This window comes from Lepus europaeus, chromosome 2, assembly GCF_033115175.1.
Source record: "Lepus europaeus isolate LE1 chromosome 2, mLepTim1.pri, whole genome shotgun sequence".
NCBI classification, from domain to species: domain Eukaryota; kingdom Metazoa; phylum Chordata; class Mammalia; order Lagomorpha; family Leporidae; genus Lepus; species Lepus europaeus.
This window is the reverse complement of record NC_084828.1, coordinates 112,282,887-112,298,864: the sequence shown is the minus strand read 5'-3', so window position 1 is coordinate 112,298,864 and position 15,978 is coordinate 112,282,887. Positions and strand designations below refer to the sequence as shown.

Sequence of the window (15,978 nt, the reverse complement as noted above, 5' to 3'; positions counted from 1 at the left end):
TAAGGAACTCAAACAACTCACCTAAGCAAACAACCTAGTTAAAATTGCACAAAAGTCCTGAATGGACATTTTTCCAAAAAATAAAAAAAAAAAAAAACAAAAAAAAGACCACCACTAGCCAGCAGGTGTAAGAAAAGTTGTTCAGCATCACAATTATGAGGGAAATGCAAATTAAGCCCACAGTGAGGCATCACTTCAGTCCTGTTAGAATGGTTACTGCCCAGAAGACAATAGACAACAAGCCTTGGAGAGGATGCTGGGAAAGGGAGACCTGGCACTCTATGATGAGTATGTAAATTAGTACAGCCATTATGGAATACAGAATGGAGTTTCCTCAGAAAACTAAAAATAGAACTAAAGCTGATCCAGCAATCCCACTTCAGGGTATATATCCAAAATAATTAAAAGTAAGATATTGAGGAGATAATTGCATACCCCTGTTCTTTGCAGTGTTATTTATAATAGCAAAGTATTGGAAGTAACCCAAATGCATACCGACAGAGAATGGATAAAGAAAACCCATGCAATGGCATATTATGAAGGCTTTTTTAAATTTTTATTTAGTAAATATAAATTTCCAAAGTACAGTTTATGGATTACAATAGCTTTCTTTAAAAATATTTTATTTATTTATTTGATAGATAAGTATTTTATTTATTTATTTGAGAGGGAGAGAGAGAAAGAGAGGGAGAGAGAGAGAGAGAAAGGTCTTCCAATCCCCTAATTTATTCCCTTAAATGGCCGCAAAGGCCAGAGCTAGGCTGATCTGAAGCTAGGAGCCAAGAGCTTCCTCTGGGTCTCCCACGTAGGTGCAGGGTCCCAAGCACTCAGGCCATCTTCCACTGCTTTCCCAGGCCATAGCAGAGAGCTGGATCTGAAGTGGAGCAGCAAACTGGTGCTCATTAGGGATATGGCACCACTGCGCCACAGTGCCAGTCCCTACCAAGGATTTAAAAACAGGAAATACTGTCACATGCTACAACATGGATGAATCTCAAGGACGATACACTAAGCAACATAAGCCAGTCATAACAGGCCAAATACAGTATGAGTCTACCCACATGAAGTATCTAAAATAATAACACAGAAAAAAGACTAGAGTAGTGACTGACAGGGGCAGGACGAAGGGGAAGGGAGAAACAGTTTAATGTGTATAGTGTTTCAGTTTTGTAAAATAACGATTTCTAGAGATCTGTTGCACAAAAATGTGAACAAACTCACGTTTAATGCTACCGAACTGTATATTTAAACATGGTTAAAATTAGAGCTGTCATCTCATATTGGAGCACAGGTTTCAGTCCTGGCTGCTCTGCTTCCAATCCAGTTCCCTGTTAATGTGCTTGGGGAAGCAGCAGCAGGTGGCCCAAGTGCCCAGCAGATCCAGGGGAGTTCCAGGCTCCGGGTGTCTGCCTGTTCCAGCACCGGCCATTGTGGTCATCTAGGGAGTGAACCAACAGATAGATCTCTCTCTTTATCTCTCTCTCTCTCTTTATCTCCATCTCTCTCCCTCTCTCTATTTATCTCTGTAACGCTGCCTTTCTAATAAATAAATCTTTTAAATAAAAAAAATGGTTACAATTACAAACTTAATGTTATTGTACTTATACATCATACACCAAAAAAAAAGTGTTAACTGTCCAAAGTAAAATTTTCAAAAAAACACAAGTCAAATGTGTAACTGGGCTGATCTGCTAATTGTATTCTAATAAATACATGTAATTTGGGATCTGTTAATTCTGTTGTAATTCACATCTAGTTGGTCAGCCTTTACAAGGAGCAAGTATTGCAATAGTAAGAAACTATGTATAAATCACAAGATGTCTTAAGAATTTTATGTTGAGTTATCTTTTGAGGGGGGGTGGAGGGAGCAGAGTGAGAGAGAGAAAGAAGTGTTTGTAGGAACAAAATTTAGCAGCAGATGAAACTAAAGTAAAAATGATTATTCACATTTGGTTTGACAATCCCAGTTGGTTCCTGGGTGAATTTCATTCTATTTTGCTTGACATCAAGATTTCGATGTACATGGCTCATTAGTGCTTGTAGGCACTTCTATAATGGCAAAATTTATTACACTTTCAGGTGACAGAGGCTGTCCTTTGAAGAATTGCTTTCTGACCTCCTCCTCTTTCAACCCACAGCACCTGCCGAATGAAGTGGCCTGCTCTCTTTTTCTGTCCCCATTTAGACACTGAAAGTTTTTGTGTGCAGAAGGAGAGCAGGGCTGAAAAGCTTTGGCAGGAAGGTTTTTGCAGCAGGCTGCCTGTCGAACTGCATGGATCAACAGTTTCTCAATTAGAAGAAGATAGACGAGAAGATAAAGTATTCGGTGACTGCAAAGCTTCAAGCAGCAGCTGAGGAAGATTTTGAGAACATCTGGTCGGAATCTATTTCTTTTTAGGTAAGCATTCCTTTTTTACAACCAGCATACATAAAGCATGAAATTGGCTTACCCCACCTCCTCCTAACAAGAAAGAAGCTCGTTGGATTTATTACTCCTTTGATGCGAGTCTCGAGGGAGATTCGCATGGCATGTGGCATGCCCAGTGGAAGTCCTCCCCAGATCTTTTGGACTCCTCTCAGAGAGAACATTTGTCTGGTGTATCAAGCTCATTTTTAAGAGCCTATCTAAGATGACAGTTTAAAAAGATCATTCACAAATATGGATCCAATTCAGGATGTTTCCAGTTTTTGTGCCATAAAATTTACGCCTGAGAAGGGATGTTGTTGGCACAAAAATTCTCCTGCTCTTAATTTTTAAAAATTGATTATTTTGTATCTTGCTTATTCTCTTCTTTAGCTGATTTGAAAATTTCCTTCACTTTGTGTAATATTTGCAGAATTAATTGTTTTTGTCCATATCTGGCATCATCTGTGTGTTCATAGCATCGCAATGCCACCAAGCCACAAGATTCATGCTACTCCCCTGTTTTACACATGTAGCAAAAGCAACCAACCAAACCAGGAATAATAAAATTGCATGTATATTATCGCCCATATTAGAATAATTTGAAATCTACCTCACTTTATGAAATACCCTAGTCATAATTAGCCTGTCACATCCAAAGTGCTTTAAATGTTTATAGTAAAACGTACTTTCAAACTATTGTACATAAAAAGACATTTTTCTAACTGGTGGTTTTTAGTACATTGATGCACTTCCCATGTAGCTAAACTGTTCTTTATTAAACAACCACACAATCAGACAATTTACATATATCCCTGTATTTTTCCATTATTCTTTAGCTCTTGAAATAGTTCTGAGTTTCAGCTGGGGCTCTTACATAAAATGTATCCTTATAATAAATATGGTCTATTGTTTATGCAAGACTTTCTGTAATATAAAAAAGGAAAATGCTTAGAAAGTTTGTATATTCCCAGAGGGAAAGACATCAGTGGAAGATACAGTCCTGAGAGCCAAGGAAGACTTAGCAAATCACAGCCAATTTCCAGGTACCATTCATCCACACCAACATGTATAGGTGTACTGAGCATTTTCATCAAAACAATAAAATCAAACTGTATCATAACAAGTTGGAGTGTTTAGATTTCATTCAATAAGATGCACTAGGATTTGAATAAAAGGAGAATTAGTCTTTTCAGCCAGCTATGGCTGTGCTTATACCCAGAAGGGGAGAAAAACAGCCCCACCCCATGTCTCAGTGCCCTCAGTTCAGAAACCACCATGATTGTAAACTACCAGTTCCTTTTCCTCTTTTCCACCCCCACAGTGCCCCGCCTGCCTTTGGTCACTTCTCTGTTCATTAGCACCTCACTCAAAGAGCAGCAGAGAGGAAAAAGAAGAGGAGGTGAAATTAAGCAACCAACTTGTTAACAAAGGTGGCAAAGAGGTTTAGAAGTTAGAAGTGAGTTAAAATTAGATCCTAAAGTTATCCATGCCCTGTTCTTATTAGAACTAATTAAGTTAGCCAAGTGACAAAGGATCTCTAACCACTGTCACCAGCTCTACCGTCTGTCCTTGGAGAAGGCCTGGTTCATGTGTAATTGGCATTTAGGAAAGGATAGCAGAATGAACAAAAGCGTTCAAATAATGATTTCCATCGTGCAAATAGCTGTAAATTCTGTTTGTTAAAGATGTTTGTCAAAAGATAAAGGTATCACCTGGTAGTGTACTCATGATTTTTTCCACTTTAAATTAAACTTCAATAAAAAAAAAAAGCCTGTATGTGTAACAGAAATAAACAGTGCAGAACAGCATGAAAGCCAAACTGAAAATCAAGAAAGGCAAAGTCACAGAATGCTTAATTCAGGAGTGGGGTGCACGGCTTTATGTCACCTCCATTTATTGTTGTTGTTATTTCTAGAAAAATCGGAAAAGTTTGCTCCCCAGTCTTTCCTGTCAATGTCCAATTGCTTCTAGTGACAAGCAGCAGAAAGAACTGTTAGGGGGAACAAAGCCTTAGAGGACTGAAACTCAGAGCCAGATGGTTCATTCAACTATGAAGGGCAAGAAGGAACCCCAAAGACTTTTTTGGGAAAGATCATTTTAGGGCTCCTAGGACTGAAGCAATCCCATGGCACCGCTTTAAGTAATGAGCCCTTGAAGAGCCACTTTTGATAAGTTTAGGAATCCAAGTTGTCCCTCTGCAGAGTGATTCATTTTCTGCAATGCTAACCTGCAGATTATGGCTCCGAGCCTGGGCTGTCCTTGTTGGAGGGCACGATGCATCATAGATTTTTATTTTCATGAAACGGGCTCCAGAGGTTTGTGGCCTTTCAGACAGCAGCTGGCGCCGAGCAGAGGCACAGCCTCGGGCCGGGGCTCCTGGCGACCGCGCCGCGCTGGGCTGTGCGTCCCGGGCAGCGCTGGCCAGCGCCACAGCCGGAGTTCCCGTTCCGAGCAGACGCTGGTCCCTTCTGGAAGGGCCACGGGGGGGGGGGGGGAGGGCTCGCAACTGGCTGCGCCTCTGTATACTTAGGGGAAAAGGAGCTGCTGGCTTGAGGGAGAGGAGGGGGTAGGTCTGTGAAAGCGTTGGCTCCTCGCAGCAACTCTGGTGCCCACAGGGAGTGAGATGGTGGCCAACAAAAACGAAGGGAGATTATCCCATTTTGGGTAACGAGGATTTCGGCTTGAGCCGGCGATGTGTCCTGCAACTGTCGATCTGGCAGGAGATTTGACTGAATCAGCTGCCGTTTGGTGCCCACTTCAAACACATCTCGCCCAGCCTGGTTCCGCGCGACTCCCCAGACCCAGGGTGGGGAGCGAGCGGAGCAAAGGAATCAAAAGTAAGGCTTCTTTGGTCTTTGCTGTGGCAGATGCGCAGCTGGCTGGGCTCTGAGCAGGTTGGTGCAGGATGGGGGGTAAGCCAGAGCTGCTTCTCCCCGTTGGCGGGGTTTGGGGTGTGAGTGGGGAGGATGGGAGAAGTGGGAGGATGGGGGTGGGGAGGAAGGGGTGGGGAGCAGACTTGGGCGGAGTAGTGAGCGAAGCCCCCTGTTTTGCGTGCCAGCCGCCTCCCCAGCGCCGGCGCCCGCGTGGGGAGGAGGGGGCGAGGCGGGCGCGGAGGGTGGGGGGACTCCCAGCAGCGCGTCGAGCCCGCGGTGGCTGCGGGGCTGTCTCTTTAAGCGCTCCGGAGGGGCCGGGGCGGGAGGGCGGAGAGCGCGTTTCCATGGCACCGGGGCTGCGGGGGCTGCGGGGCCGCCGGGCCGCATAGATCGCTGCGCTCCGGGCGCTCCCAGCGGAGCCAGTCCGCGCAGCTCGCCGGCCGCCGCGCTTGGAGCGCTCGTGCGGCCGCTGCTTCCGCACTTCCAGGAGCTCGTGGCGCCCGCGCTGCGGCCGCGCCCTCCTCAGCGAGACACACCTCGCCGGCCCCGCGAGCCCCGCGCACCAACTTCTGCCCCGCGAGCCCAACTTCTGCGTGCCGGGGTCGGACTTGCGGATGCCCAGCGGCGCGCAGTCGGGACGGCAGCGGGAGCGGGCGGCCTAGCCGAGATGACTTTGCGTCTGTGGCCCTGGTGCTTCTGCGCTTGGGTGGCCGCCGGCTGGCCGCCGGGAAGCAGCCTTCAGCTCCGCCCGGGCATGTAAGTGGCGCCCGCGTACCCCGGAACGCGTGCCCAGGGCGGGCGCCCCGCTCCGACCCGCCGCCGAGACCGCGGCCGGAGCGGTCCCCTCTGGGAAGGGGTGGAGGGATGAGACCGGGCGCGCGGTGCGCCTGGCCCTTGATGGAGCGCGGCGCCAACGCGGTCACCTGCGCGTCCTCGGGGAGCGCCAGCCCAGAGCCGACTCCGTGGCCGGGGCCATGTGCCTTCCACCTGATACTTTTATGGCGACGGGCAGGTTCTTCCCCCAAGTTTGAGTGTGTGTGTTACGCGCGCGCGCGCGTGTAATGGGTGTGTGTGAGAGAGAGAGAGAGAGAGAGAGAGAGAGGGAATTTTCTGCTTAAAAGAGTCGTCGACAATGACAAGTGCCACTTTCTGAAAGGGTTTGCATGCAATCCTGTCGAACACGGAGTTTCTTCAGTTTTTTCTTTCGAAGACGCAGGGGAGGCGTGGATAATTCCACAGGTTTGGTGAGAGATGCCAAGCGAGGCGCGCTGAAGCGTTAGGGCAAGGACCCGAAGGCGCCCTCTGAGGTTGGGGCGCAGGCTCCTCTCCAGGTTAGGGATGGCCGTAGCTAGGCGACCTTCTGTCTCGGTCACTGTGTCAAGCGCAGCCAGGAGCTCTTGGCGGGTCTTTACAAACTGCTCCGTCTCCGTGACTGGCTGCCGAAGTTTTCAGCGAATTCTGTAGCATCAGCGGGATTGTCATCGAACCGCCTCCGAGAAGCCTTATCCAATTCTGCTTCTCGCTTCTGTTCTTGAGCGGTTATGAATAGACACCAGTCTTTTGAACGTCTGAACATTTTTTTTGCTACTTCGCTACTTCCTTGCTTCATCTTCGCTTTTCTGAAATGTGAATATTTTATGGTGGAAAAATGGCTTAGATAAGTACACAAAGCCATCTAAATCTTTCCTGAGCTTTACTTTTTCTTGTAAGAAAAATACTATTTTTGGGTTCGCCGTACATTTCTATATTTCATCCCTGTCATGTGAGATTCAGTTTGCCACCTGGTTACTGCAAATGCCACTAACTGTAGATCTTGAGGCATGGTCAGGGTGTTGGTGGCAATAAAGAAATTTTTTTTGCCTGCATGATTTTTAAACGTATTTGGCAGAAATGCAAGGAGTTTCTGGGCATGTGATTTCTCTTGAATTGATGTGTCATTTATTTGCAAGAGATTGATTTAGGCTTTAACTCCTCAATTTTTCTCATAAAACATCTCACTTTAGCCTGTGCATGCATAAGCCTTCACTTCTTAGAATTGCTTTTTTAGCAAGCTTGCCCAGTAGCCACACTCTTATCTTTACAAGTGCCCTTATTAAAGTGGATCTGAGATTGCCCTCTTAGGTTGCCACAGAATCAGCCATGCACACTGAGACTGCATAATCCCTTTGAGGAGGCACCAAGAAATACCAGAGATACACCACTTTTTACATTACTCAACAATTTGACCTCATGTTTCAATATTGACTCTTTTATTGAAAAGGCTTTAGGGATGACATTGCCATTTTTTCTTTTTTCCGGGAGGCTGCTACTGCAGCTCATTTACTTACCAAGTGAGATGAGACTAGATACTAAAACAATATACATTCTTGGGTGTTTAATAGAGGTGTTTTTTCCTGGGAGTAATTGAGATCACTCTGATAACTGCTAGTACTTCCTAGAATCTGGATGGGAAAAATTCAGTCTAATTTGTATTGAGTATTCGCTAGTATTAGCGTTAATGATGGTATCTTCAGCAGGAACACTCTTGGGGTTTAAAGCTAGATTTCTGCAGGTGTCTTTGCAGTTGTTAGTGTGGAATGCAACGATGGATGCCACTTGGCTTCCACAACCTGTCCACTTATTAAAGACAATTCTGAGATTTTTATTGACCTCCGAAGTCCATTATCAGTGAGAACAGGCTTCTAATGAGGTGAAGACCACTAATGAGAATGCATCCTCTTACTGACTGGCACTTATAGGTCATTAACACAGATGAGAGTTTTGTGGAGCTGATTTGGTACCTGAGTAGATTTTGGAGTTGCGGTGACAACTCAAAGTAGGAAATGATTGTTCAGCTAACTACTGGTCACCCTGAATGTAATACACTGCATTTATGGTGCGTTCCTAGAAGATAAGCTCATTTTTAAAGGAAGTTTTATTAAAGAAGCAAAAAATGTGTGGCTTATGGATATTCCAACGCTAATGACAGTTGATCTGCCTGATGGCCTTGTCGTATCACATTTAGGAAATTTCAGGTACCTAGAGTTAGGCAGATAAATAAAGTCAGTACTTCATAAAGAATACCTAAGTACTAACCACATAGACAGCATTAGAAATCATAAATAATAATTCATGCATTCAAATTCTTGCTTGGATGCTAGGCAAATTTCTAGCTACATTACATGTATTATTTCATTTAATCCTGGAAATAGCTCTCTTTGAGGTAGGCATTGTTATTCATTGTATGATGAAGAAAGCGACATGTGTAAGGTTAAATTCAAACTTAAAGAATTCAGAAGATTGAACCCGGGAAGTTTGATTCCAGAGCTGGAGCTCTTAACATATATGGTCCATTAAAGAACATCCAGACGTAGCCTCTTATTCTAAATTCTTTTAATCACTTCCATCTGTTCTCAGTGGGAATACGACTGGAAGCTAGTGGATTTTGAGAAATCTCTGTGGCCTTTTTTGATGGTTGCAGTAGCTATAGGTTTCCATTGACATTCGGTGGTTTTGTGGCAGAAAGTTGGGATGCTAATTGTCTTGACAATGGGTAGAACAATTAGCATACAAGGAAGATTTGATCTCTCTCCTCCTTACAGAGCCTCTTCATAAGAAATTCCTCAGCTTTCTCATGCCTGCAGGTACTTAATTAACAAAATGATGGGCTAGGCTTAAGTGGGAACTGTGTGGTGAAAGGTAGCTTTTGCAAGTGCATTATGAATTGGACAGTTGTAACTGGTGATGGCATTTTGATAAAGGGATATTGGAGAGTTTACTTATGTTAATGGTACTCTGGAAAGGTTTTCTAAAGGATTAAATGGGAGGAAGTAAACTCTCCCCTAGATCTTTCAGACATCAAAGGAAAATGACAGGCTGTAATGCATTCTATTAAAATTTATCCTTTGTGGTACACCTTGGTAAACACTTGCATAATTGTTTTAAGCAACATGAGGAAAACAAGTAAAAAGAGAAATGTTGTAGATATCATGTGAGGCAGAAGTGAATACAGGCAAATCTAGGAAGCTCTGAGGATTTCTCTGACACCTGGGGGAATTTTAAAAGAGATGTGGCTACTTTGTGCCTCCGCAGCCTCCTGAACCCTGGAGGATATTTCAGAACCCATCCCATAAAGCTGATGTCTGATATGGGTAGTTTTGACTTAGAATCCAAAACATGCCTTGCGTAATGTTGTTCATCCACTAAACATAAAGAACTTGGTTTCACCTCATCCTCCATAGCTAATATGGACAGTTGAGTCAGAATGGGAGTGGTAGAGGTTTAGATTTTATGAAGAATCAATGGATTTAGAAACAGCAAGACAAAAACTCTGTAAGTAACCTGGAATACTGAAGGAGAGCTCTGAATAGTTGTCTCATAGTGACGAAGTGGTCTCTTGTCTCACTTACCATGCCAGGATTTGTGTATGTACTTATTGTTACTTTTAAATTTTTGTTTATTGATTTTTTTTCTTGTGATCAAGCCTAAAATTGAAGTGTCTTAGTCTGTTTGGGCTACCAGAACAAAATACCATAAACTCTGAGTGGTTTATCAACAGCAAACCTTTACTTTTCACAGTTCTGGAGGCTGGGTAGGCCAGACTGGTAGGGTCCATGTCTGTCCTGGTTCACGGTTAGCTGTGTCCTCACTTGTTGGAAGGGAAAAATGAACTCCCTTAGGCCTATTTTATAAGGGCATTAGTCCTGTTATTGAGGGTGTCACCCTCATGACTTAAATGCCTCCCAAATGTCCCATCTCCTAACACTACACCGTAGGGGTTAGGGTGCAACTCCTGAATTTTTTGGGGAAACATCCAGCCATTGCATAAGTGAACTAGAAACATCCAGGGCTAATACAATCCACTTTAAAACTTTATTTTTATATGAGAGAGAAAGAGAATTTCCATCTACTAGTTCACTCCCTTCACTCCCCAAATGGCCACAATTGGTGCTGGGCCAGGATGAAGTCAGGAGCCCAAAACTCAATCCTGGTTTTTCACATGGGTAGCATGGACCCAACTATGTGAACCAGGGTGAACATTGTCAGGAAGCTGGAATCAGGATCGGAGCTGGGAGTCAAACCCAGGCCCTCTAAAATGTGATGCCGCATCCCGAGCGGTATGTTAATTGCTATGCCAAGTGCCTACCCCAACATTCCACATTTAAGCACGATCAGGGGTATGTCATTTATTTATTAGTGTTTATTAGATCAAGAGGATTTTCTTGCTTCTGAAATCTACCACTTTAAATGAGTGTAATATGCAACGAGAAGGTTGTACATACTCTCTATGGATGATATGCTGCTTTATGCCATTGGTAATTATTCAAGACTTTAATTCTAACAACAACTATATGAAGTTAATAACCCTACTGTCTCCTTTTTCCAGGTGCATATTCTGAGGCATAGAGAGGTTACATAACTTGCCTACAGTTCCAGAACTGAGAAATTTGAGAGCCCTGTTCAAAATCACCTTAGTCTGTGGTCTGCCCTGGATGTCTTCTTCCACCACTGTCAGACTGTATGCCCCTCTGATCTTTGTACTTAGTATGGATCAATTTCCTTATATTTGGTGATTGCTGCTCTTTCTCCTGCTTCCCCAAATAGATCCAATCCACTGCCCTGTTGGTTTCAGCTGTCAACTCAAATCTATATTTTGTTAACGGAATTGAAATTATATTATATGAATTTTCCCAGTATCTCAATCCTGTGCTTTATCATTTTTTCCATGTCTTTAATTCTCTTCTAGCTTCTTTGTCTCATGGGAATATCTTTCTCATTTCTGTTTTAAGGAGTGAAAACCCTTTCCCTGTATGCTTTGTATCATCTTTTAAATATTTTTCTCTATCAGTCGTTTCTTTTCTTCTTTTTTCTTTCTTTTCCCTTTCCCTTTCCTTTCCCCTTCCTTCTTTCCTTCCTTCCTCCTTCCTTCTTCCTTTCCCTCTGCTCTCCTCTCCTTTCCTTTTCCTTCCTTAACTTTTCTCTTTCCGCAGCTTTATTTTTTCCTTTTTTCCTTTTCTCCCAAATGTAACCGACCCTGTCTTTCTACACGTCTCTGTGGTGTATGTCTACAGTACATCCTAGCTATGCACAGATCTGTCTTGACCTTGCTGCTTCTCCTCTCCTTCTACAGTTTGTCAAGAATGGCTTATTGATGCTACTTTCGTGTCATTAATCATTGAACCCATGGCAGTATGGTCTCTGGTGGTAAACTTTCTTCCCAGAAGCTAACTTCTTTTAACAAGTTTCCCTACCCTCATTTTCCTGTAGCACTTGATATTACTGGCTCTTCTTATTTTCCACAGTATGCTTAGTATCATCCGTAGTTCTCCTCCTTCTTCACTGGTTCCTACCCCCTTCTCCTACCTGCTGTCTTCCTCACTTCTTTAAGATTTTCTTTCTCCCTTTCTTTTTTTGTTCCACTGGGTTCCACCACATGCTATATTCCTATGGGACCCGATCTTTATATCTAGACCCAGTCTCTTCGGAGCTACAGCCTTGCATCTCCAACTTTTGATTTTTCACTTCTGTGAGTCTCAGACTCAGAGGCCTATTGGCTATCTTTAGTAATCATTATCTCCTTCTACATCTACTTCTCAGGGAGTATACCTATCTCCCCTCTTGTCCTATTTGAAGTCTGTAACTGACACTTTTCTCTAGTTTACCTCCTAATTAGAGTATGATCTTTAGGTAATATGATTGTAAAAAGCCTTTGTATATGATATGATCAGCTGGATAAATATAGGAGAATATTCGTATTCTTATCTTTTGCCAAATCCTATAAACACCAGCTATGAAACACTTCTTGGATTAGTTCATATTTATGTTGGCAGCACTTTAAATCCAGTGACTTTTTTATTCATAGACTATTTCAGTGATTTCTTGGTTCATTTTTTCTTTCATATCCTCCCCAGTCTATATATTTATATTATATATACTATTTAATTTTTGCAAGGTTTGTTTCTAAAACAAATATGCAGTAACATGAATTCCTTTCTCAAAAACTCTGGTTATCCATGGAATAAAGTTGAAGTGTCAGGATATTATTTAAATAGCACTTATTATATCCCAGGAGCTATTTAAGCACTTTACATATTTTAACTCATTAATCGTCACAAAAGCCATCTTCCAATCACTTTCCAATGTGCATTAGCAGGAAGCTGGATTGGAAGTAGAGAAGCTGGGATTCAAACCAGTACCTGTGTGGGATGCTGACTCTGCAGGTGGGGGCTTAACCTCCTACAACACAGTGCCAACTTCTGTTTTGTTCCTTAAGTTTCCCTTTAGCTCCCCTTTCCTAGTTAAGACCTGGGAAGTGACAAAGATTTTTATTATACTTAGAAGATAGCTGCTGGTGGAAGACAAGAGATTCCCGGGCTGAAGATGAATGCCTTTATCAGTCCTTTAGTCCATAGCAGACAGTGTGAACTTTCTGTTTGCCTCAGCTTCCCTTGCTCCTTCCTTTCCCCTAAATTGCACTGGAGAAGTGAAGAGTGGCCCAAATGGGTCCTGTGCACACAGTAAGCGTGTTTCACAGCTGAGGAACCTAGAGCTTACACAGCCTTCAAGCTTACATGGAGCCTGCTAGCAAACCTGCACTTTTGTCCTTAGAGGTAGAATCATCCTTGTCATCCTGCTCAGGAAACAACTCTGCCCTCAGCCCTGGAAGGAGATACTTTCTCCATCTTCCATGGCTCTTTGTCACACAAACTTCTTCTGGAAGAAATATGTCATGGTTCTTCATAAGACTTGCAGAGAGGCAGGAGACCCTGAGGAATTGCCTCCCGATCCCTGACATTTTCCTGTCCAATTTTAGCAGCACAGTTTTTGCTAAGGCTCAAATCTGGTTTTGTTCTCTTTTGTTGAACCAGGTACAAGGTTTTCCCATAGTTTTTAAATGGTAGGAGCATGTTGGAATAGAGGAACACAGATTTAGTGAGCTTACCAAAGGGCCTGTGTTCAAGACCCAAGTATCTCTTTTCTCCACTGACACTGAAATCAAATCAGTTACCCAGTTGCTTAATACACAGCTGATTAATTTTCTTGTTACTTCATTTCAATAATCTTTTTTCAGTGTGAGATACTTTGTTAGGTGTTGGGGATACCCAAGAGGGTAAGGTGCTGCTCTTTAAGCAATTCATAGACATGGGGAACTCACAAACAGACCAGATCATATCTGTATTAGTCAGTTCATTACTGTAACAAAATACCTGAGGCTGAGTAACTTTACAAACAAAACAGCCTTATTTTGGCTCACAGTCTGGCCACATCTGATGATGGCCCTTTTGTTGGCTTATTATGAACATTGTGCAAGGCACCACATGGAAATGTAGGAAGTGTGTACATGGCCTTCTGGTCTCTCTCCCTCTTATAAAGCTGCCAAAATTGATCATGGGGGCTCCACCCAAGGACCTTCTCTAATCCTAATCAACTCCAAAAGGCCCCACCTCTGAGTATCATAGTTGGATTGAATTTCCACCCTCTGACAATGAGGATTAAGTTTCAACATGAAGCCTTGGGAGCAGGGGTAGAAATGTAACCCAGCTTTGTGAGCAGGGTGGGGAAGGGGCACAGGGAAAAGAACACAGAACCTCACAGTAGGTTTTCTTTTCTTTTTTCTTTCTTTTTTTTTTTTTTTTTTACATATTTAATTTATTTATTTGAGAGGTAGAGTTATAGACAGTGAGAGGGAGAGACAGAGACAAAGGTCTTCCTTCCATTGGTTCACTCCCCAAATGGCCTCAACGGCCGGAGCTGTGCCCATCTGAAGCCAGGAGCCAGGTGTTTCTTCCTGGTCTCCCATATGGGTGCAGGGGCCCAAGGACTTGGGCCATCTTCTACTGCTTTCCCAGGCCACAGCAGAGAGCTGGATTGGAAGAGGAGTAGCTGGGACTTGAACCGGCGCCCATATGGGATGCCGGGCCACACAGGTGGAGGATTAGCCTAATGTGCCATGGCACCGGCCCCACAGGTTTTCAAGAGTGTTTATCTTAAGCTGATTTTCTGAGTAGAGTTTAGATGGATGATAAAGGTAGTGATAGTGGTGTTAGTTTCCAGTTGATGAGAAAAGTGTGTGCAAGAAGGAGGCAAGATCTTCCCTTTTAAGAAAACCATAAAGCATTTTTGTTACAGTGTGTCTGAGGAAGGAATGTGTTTGAGGCCGAAGTAAAAGCTGAATCTAGAGCAGTTGAGAAGGGACAGTTCGGGAAGGAATCTTGTATATAAAGCTGAAAACTTTCAACTTTGCGATGAAACCATTGGGAAACCCTGAAGAGACTGACTCAAAGCAGCAGAATACCCTACCCAGATCTGTGTCTTTGAGTCAAGAGTGGTCTGGAAGGGGATGAAGCCAGAGGCAGGCAGGGGATGCACTTGAGAGGTTCTGTTAGTAGTCCAAGGAGAAGCAGAGTGAGCTTTTTGAACAAAGGATGAGTTCAACATTGACCTCGTGAGCGTTAATGTGTTGTGTGATCTCAGTTGGAGACGTGCTAGGATCTGAAGCTCAGGAGAGTGGTCTGGGCTTGAGCTATATTTGGATATTCAAATAGTGGGAATCAAGTGTATATAACAAGAAGAAAAGGTTAGTGAGGAAGGAAAACTGGAAATTATAGGAGAGGAGGACAGGGGAGAAAGGACCTAAGGAGGTGATTAAGAAGGAAAGGAGTAGTAAATTTAGTGTTGGCTGCAAGGAAGTTAACTAAAGTAGGAACTTGTCAAGTAGACAGTGCCACTGTTGAAAAAGCAACCAACTTGGAACTGCCTAGACAGACTTAATGGAAAAAACATTGTATTAGTTGAACAGTTAACTCTCACAGCTGTCACTTTTACTCATGGTGTCAAGTGGAAATTCCTGTAAAGTGGCCTCATATGTTGACTGGCTGCGTTTTTGCTTGACTAAACATTTACTCTGTATCTGCCATCACTCTCATCCTTGCCATTTCCGTGGCCAGAATAGACAGTAGAAAGAACTTCCTGAATATTATTCCAGCAGAAAAGATTCCAGATGGTGCACAATTCGGGATCCACATAGAAACATCAGGGCATTTTCCTTAGTTCTTCAGAGATTGTGGAGAAGGTAAAATAGAGTTTCTACCTGCAAGGAGCTTATCATCAGTTACTGTGTTTGTTGTAGGATAGTCACATATTGTAAAGGAGTTAGACTAAAGTAATACTGTCATTAAAAAAAGGAGAAATCGAATTCGTGAAAGGAAATAATGTTAAATGAGAGTGCTGGCTTTAGAGGGTGTGGAAGGATTGGGAACAGAGGAGCATTCATTATGAGGAGAGGGCAGAGTGTGTCTCCTGGGGATGATGGACTCTGCAGATCACTGGCGTTGCCGTCACTGTGCCCCGCACACGTGCACCTGTACCCTTGATGGGATATCCTAGGGTTCTTAAATCACTGCACACTTTACTGCCACGAGGCCTTTGCTCTCAGTAAGTTCTCTCCTCCTCTATCTCTTCCAGGCCAATCTTTTTAGCTCAGCACAAAAGTCACCTATTCCACAAGTACTTCTAGGTCCCTTGGAGAGGATTAATTGCATGTTTGTCAGTCTTAACAATCTAAACTGGCATTTTTATTTGACATAGGTATCTGGAGATTTCTAGTTTCTTTAAAGAAATATATTTGATAACCATGTGATAACAGTGAGGGAGTGTTTGGAATTAGTAAAGACATTTCCAGATGACTCTTTATAAAATCAGTTCCTTTTATATAAATTA

At 43.3% G+C, this 15,978-nt stretch overlaps 1 protein-coding gene across 1 annotated transcript in view; it reads left to right on the top strand.

Moving 5' to 3' along the window:
- The first annotated feature begins 5,947 nt into the window (after window positions 1–5,947).
- The window catches only part of LOC133751523 (EGF-like and EMI domain-containing protein 1), a 587,503-nt gene continuing 577,472 nt past the window's right edge, over window positions 5,948–15,978 (top strand). The window contains exon 1 of the mRNA XM_062181610.1: window positions 5,948–6,036. Within this exon, the coding sequence (XP_062037594.1) occupies window positions 5,948–6,036 (89 nt within the window). The remainder of the gene's footprint in view (window positions 6,037–15,978) is intronic.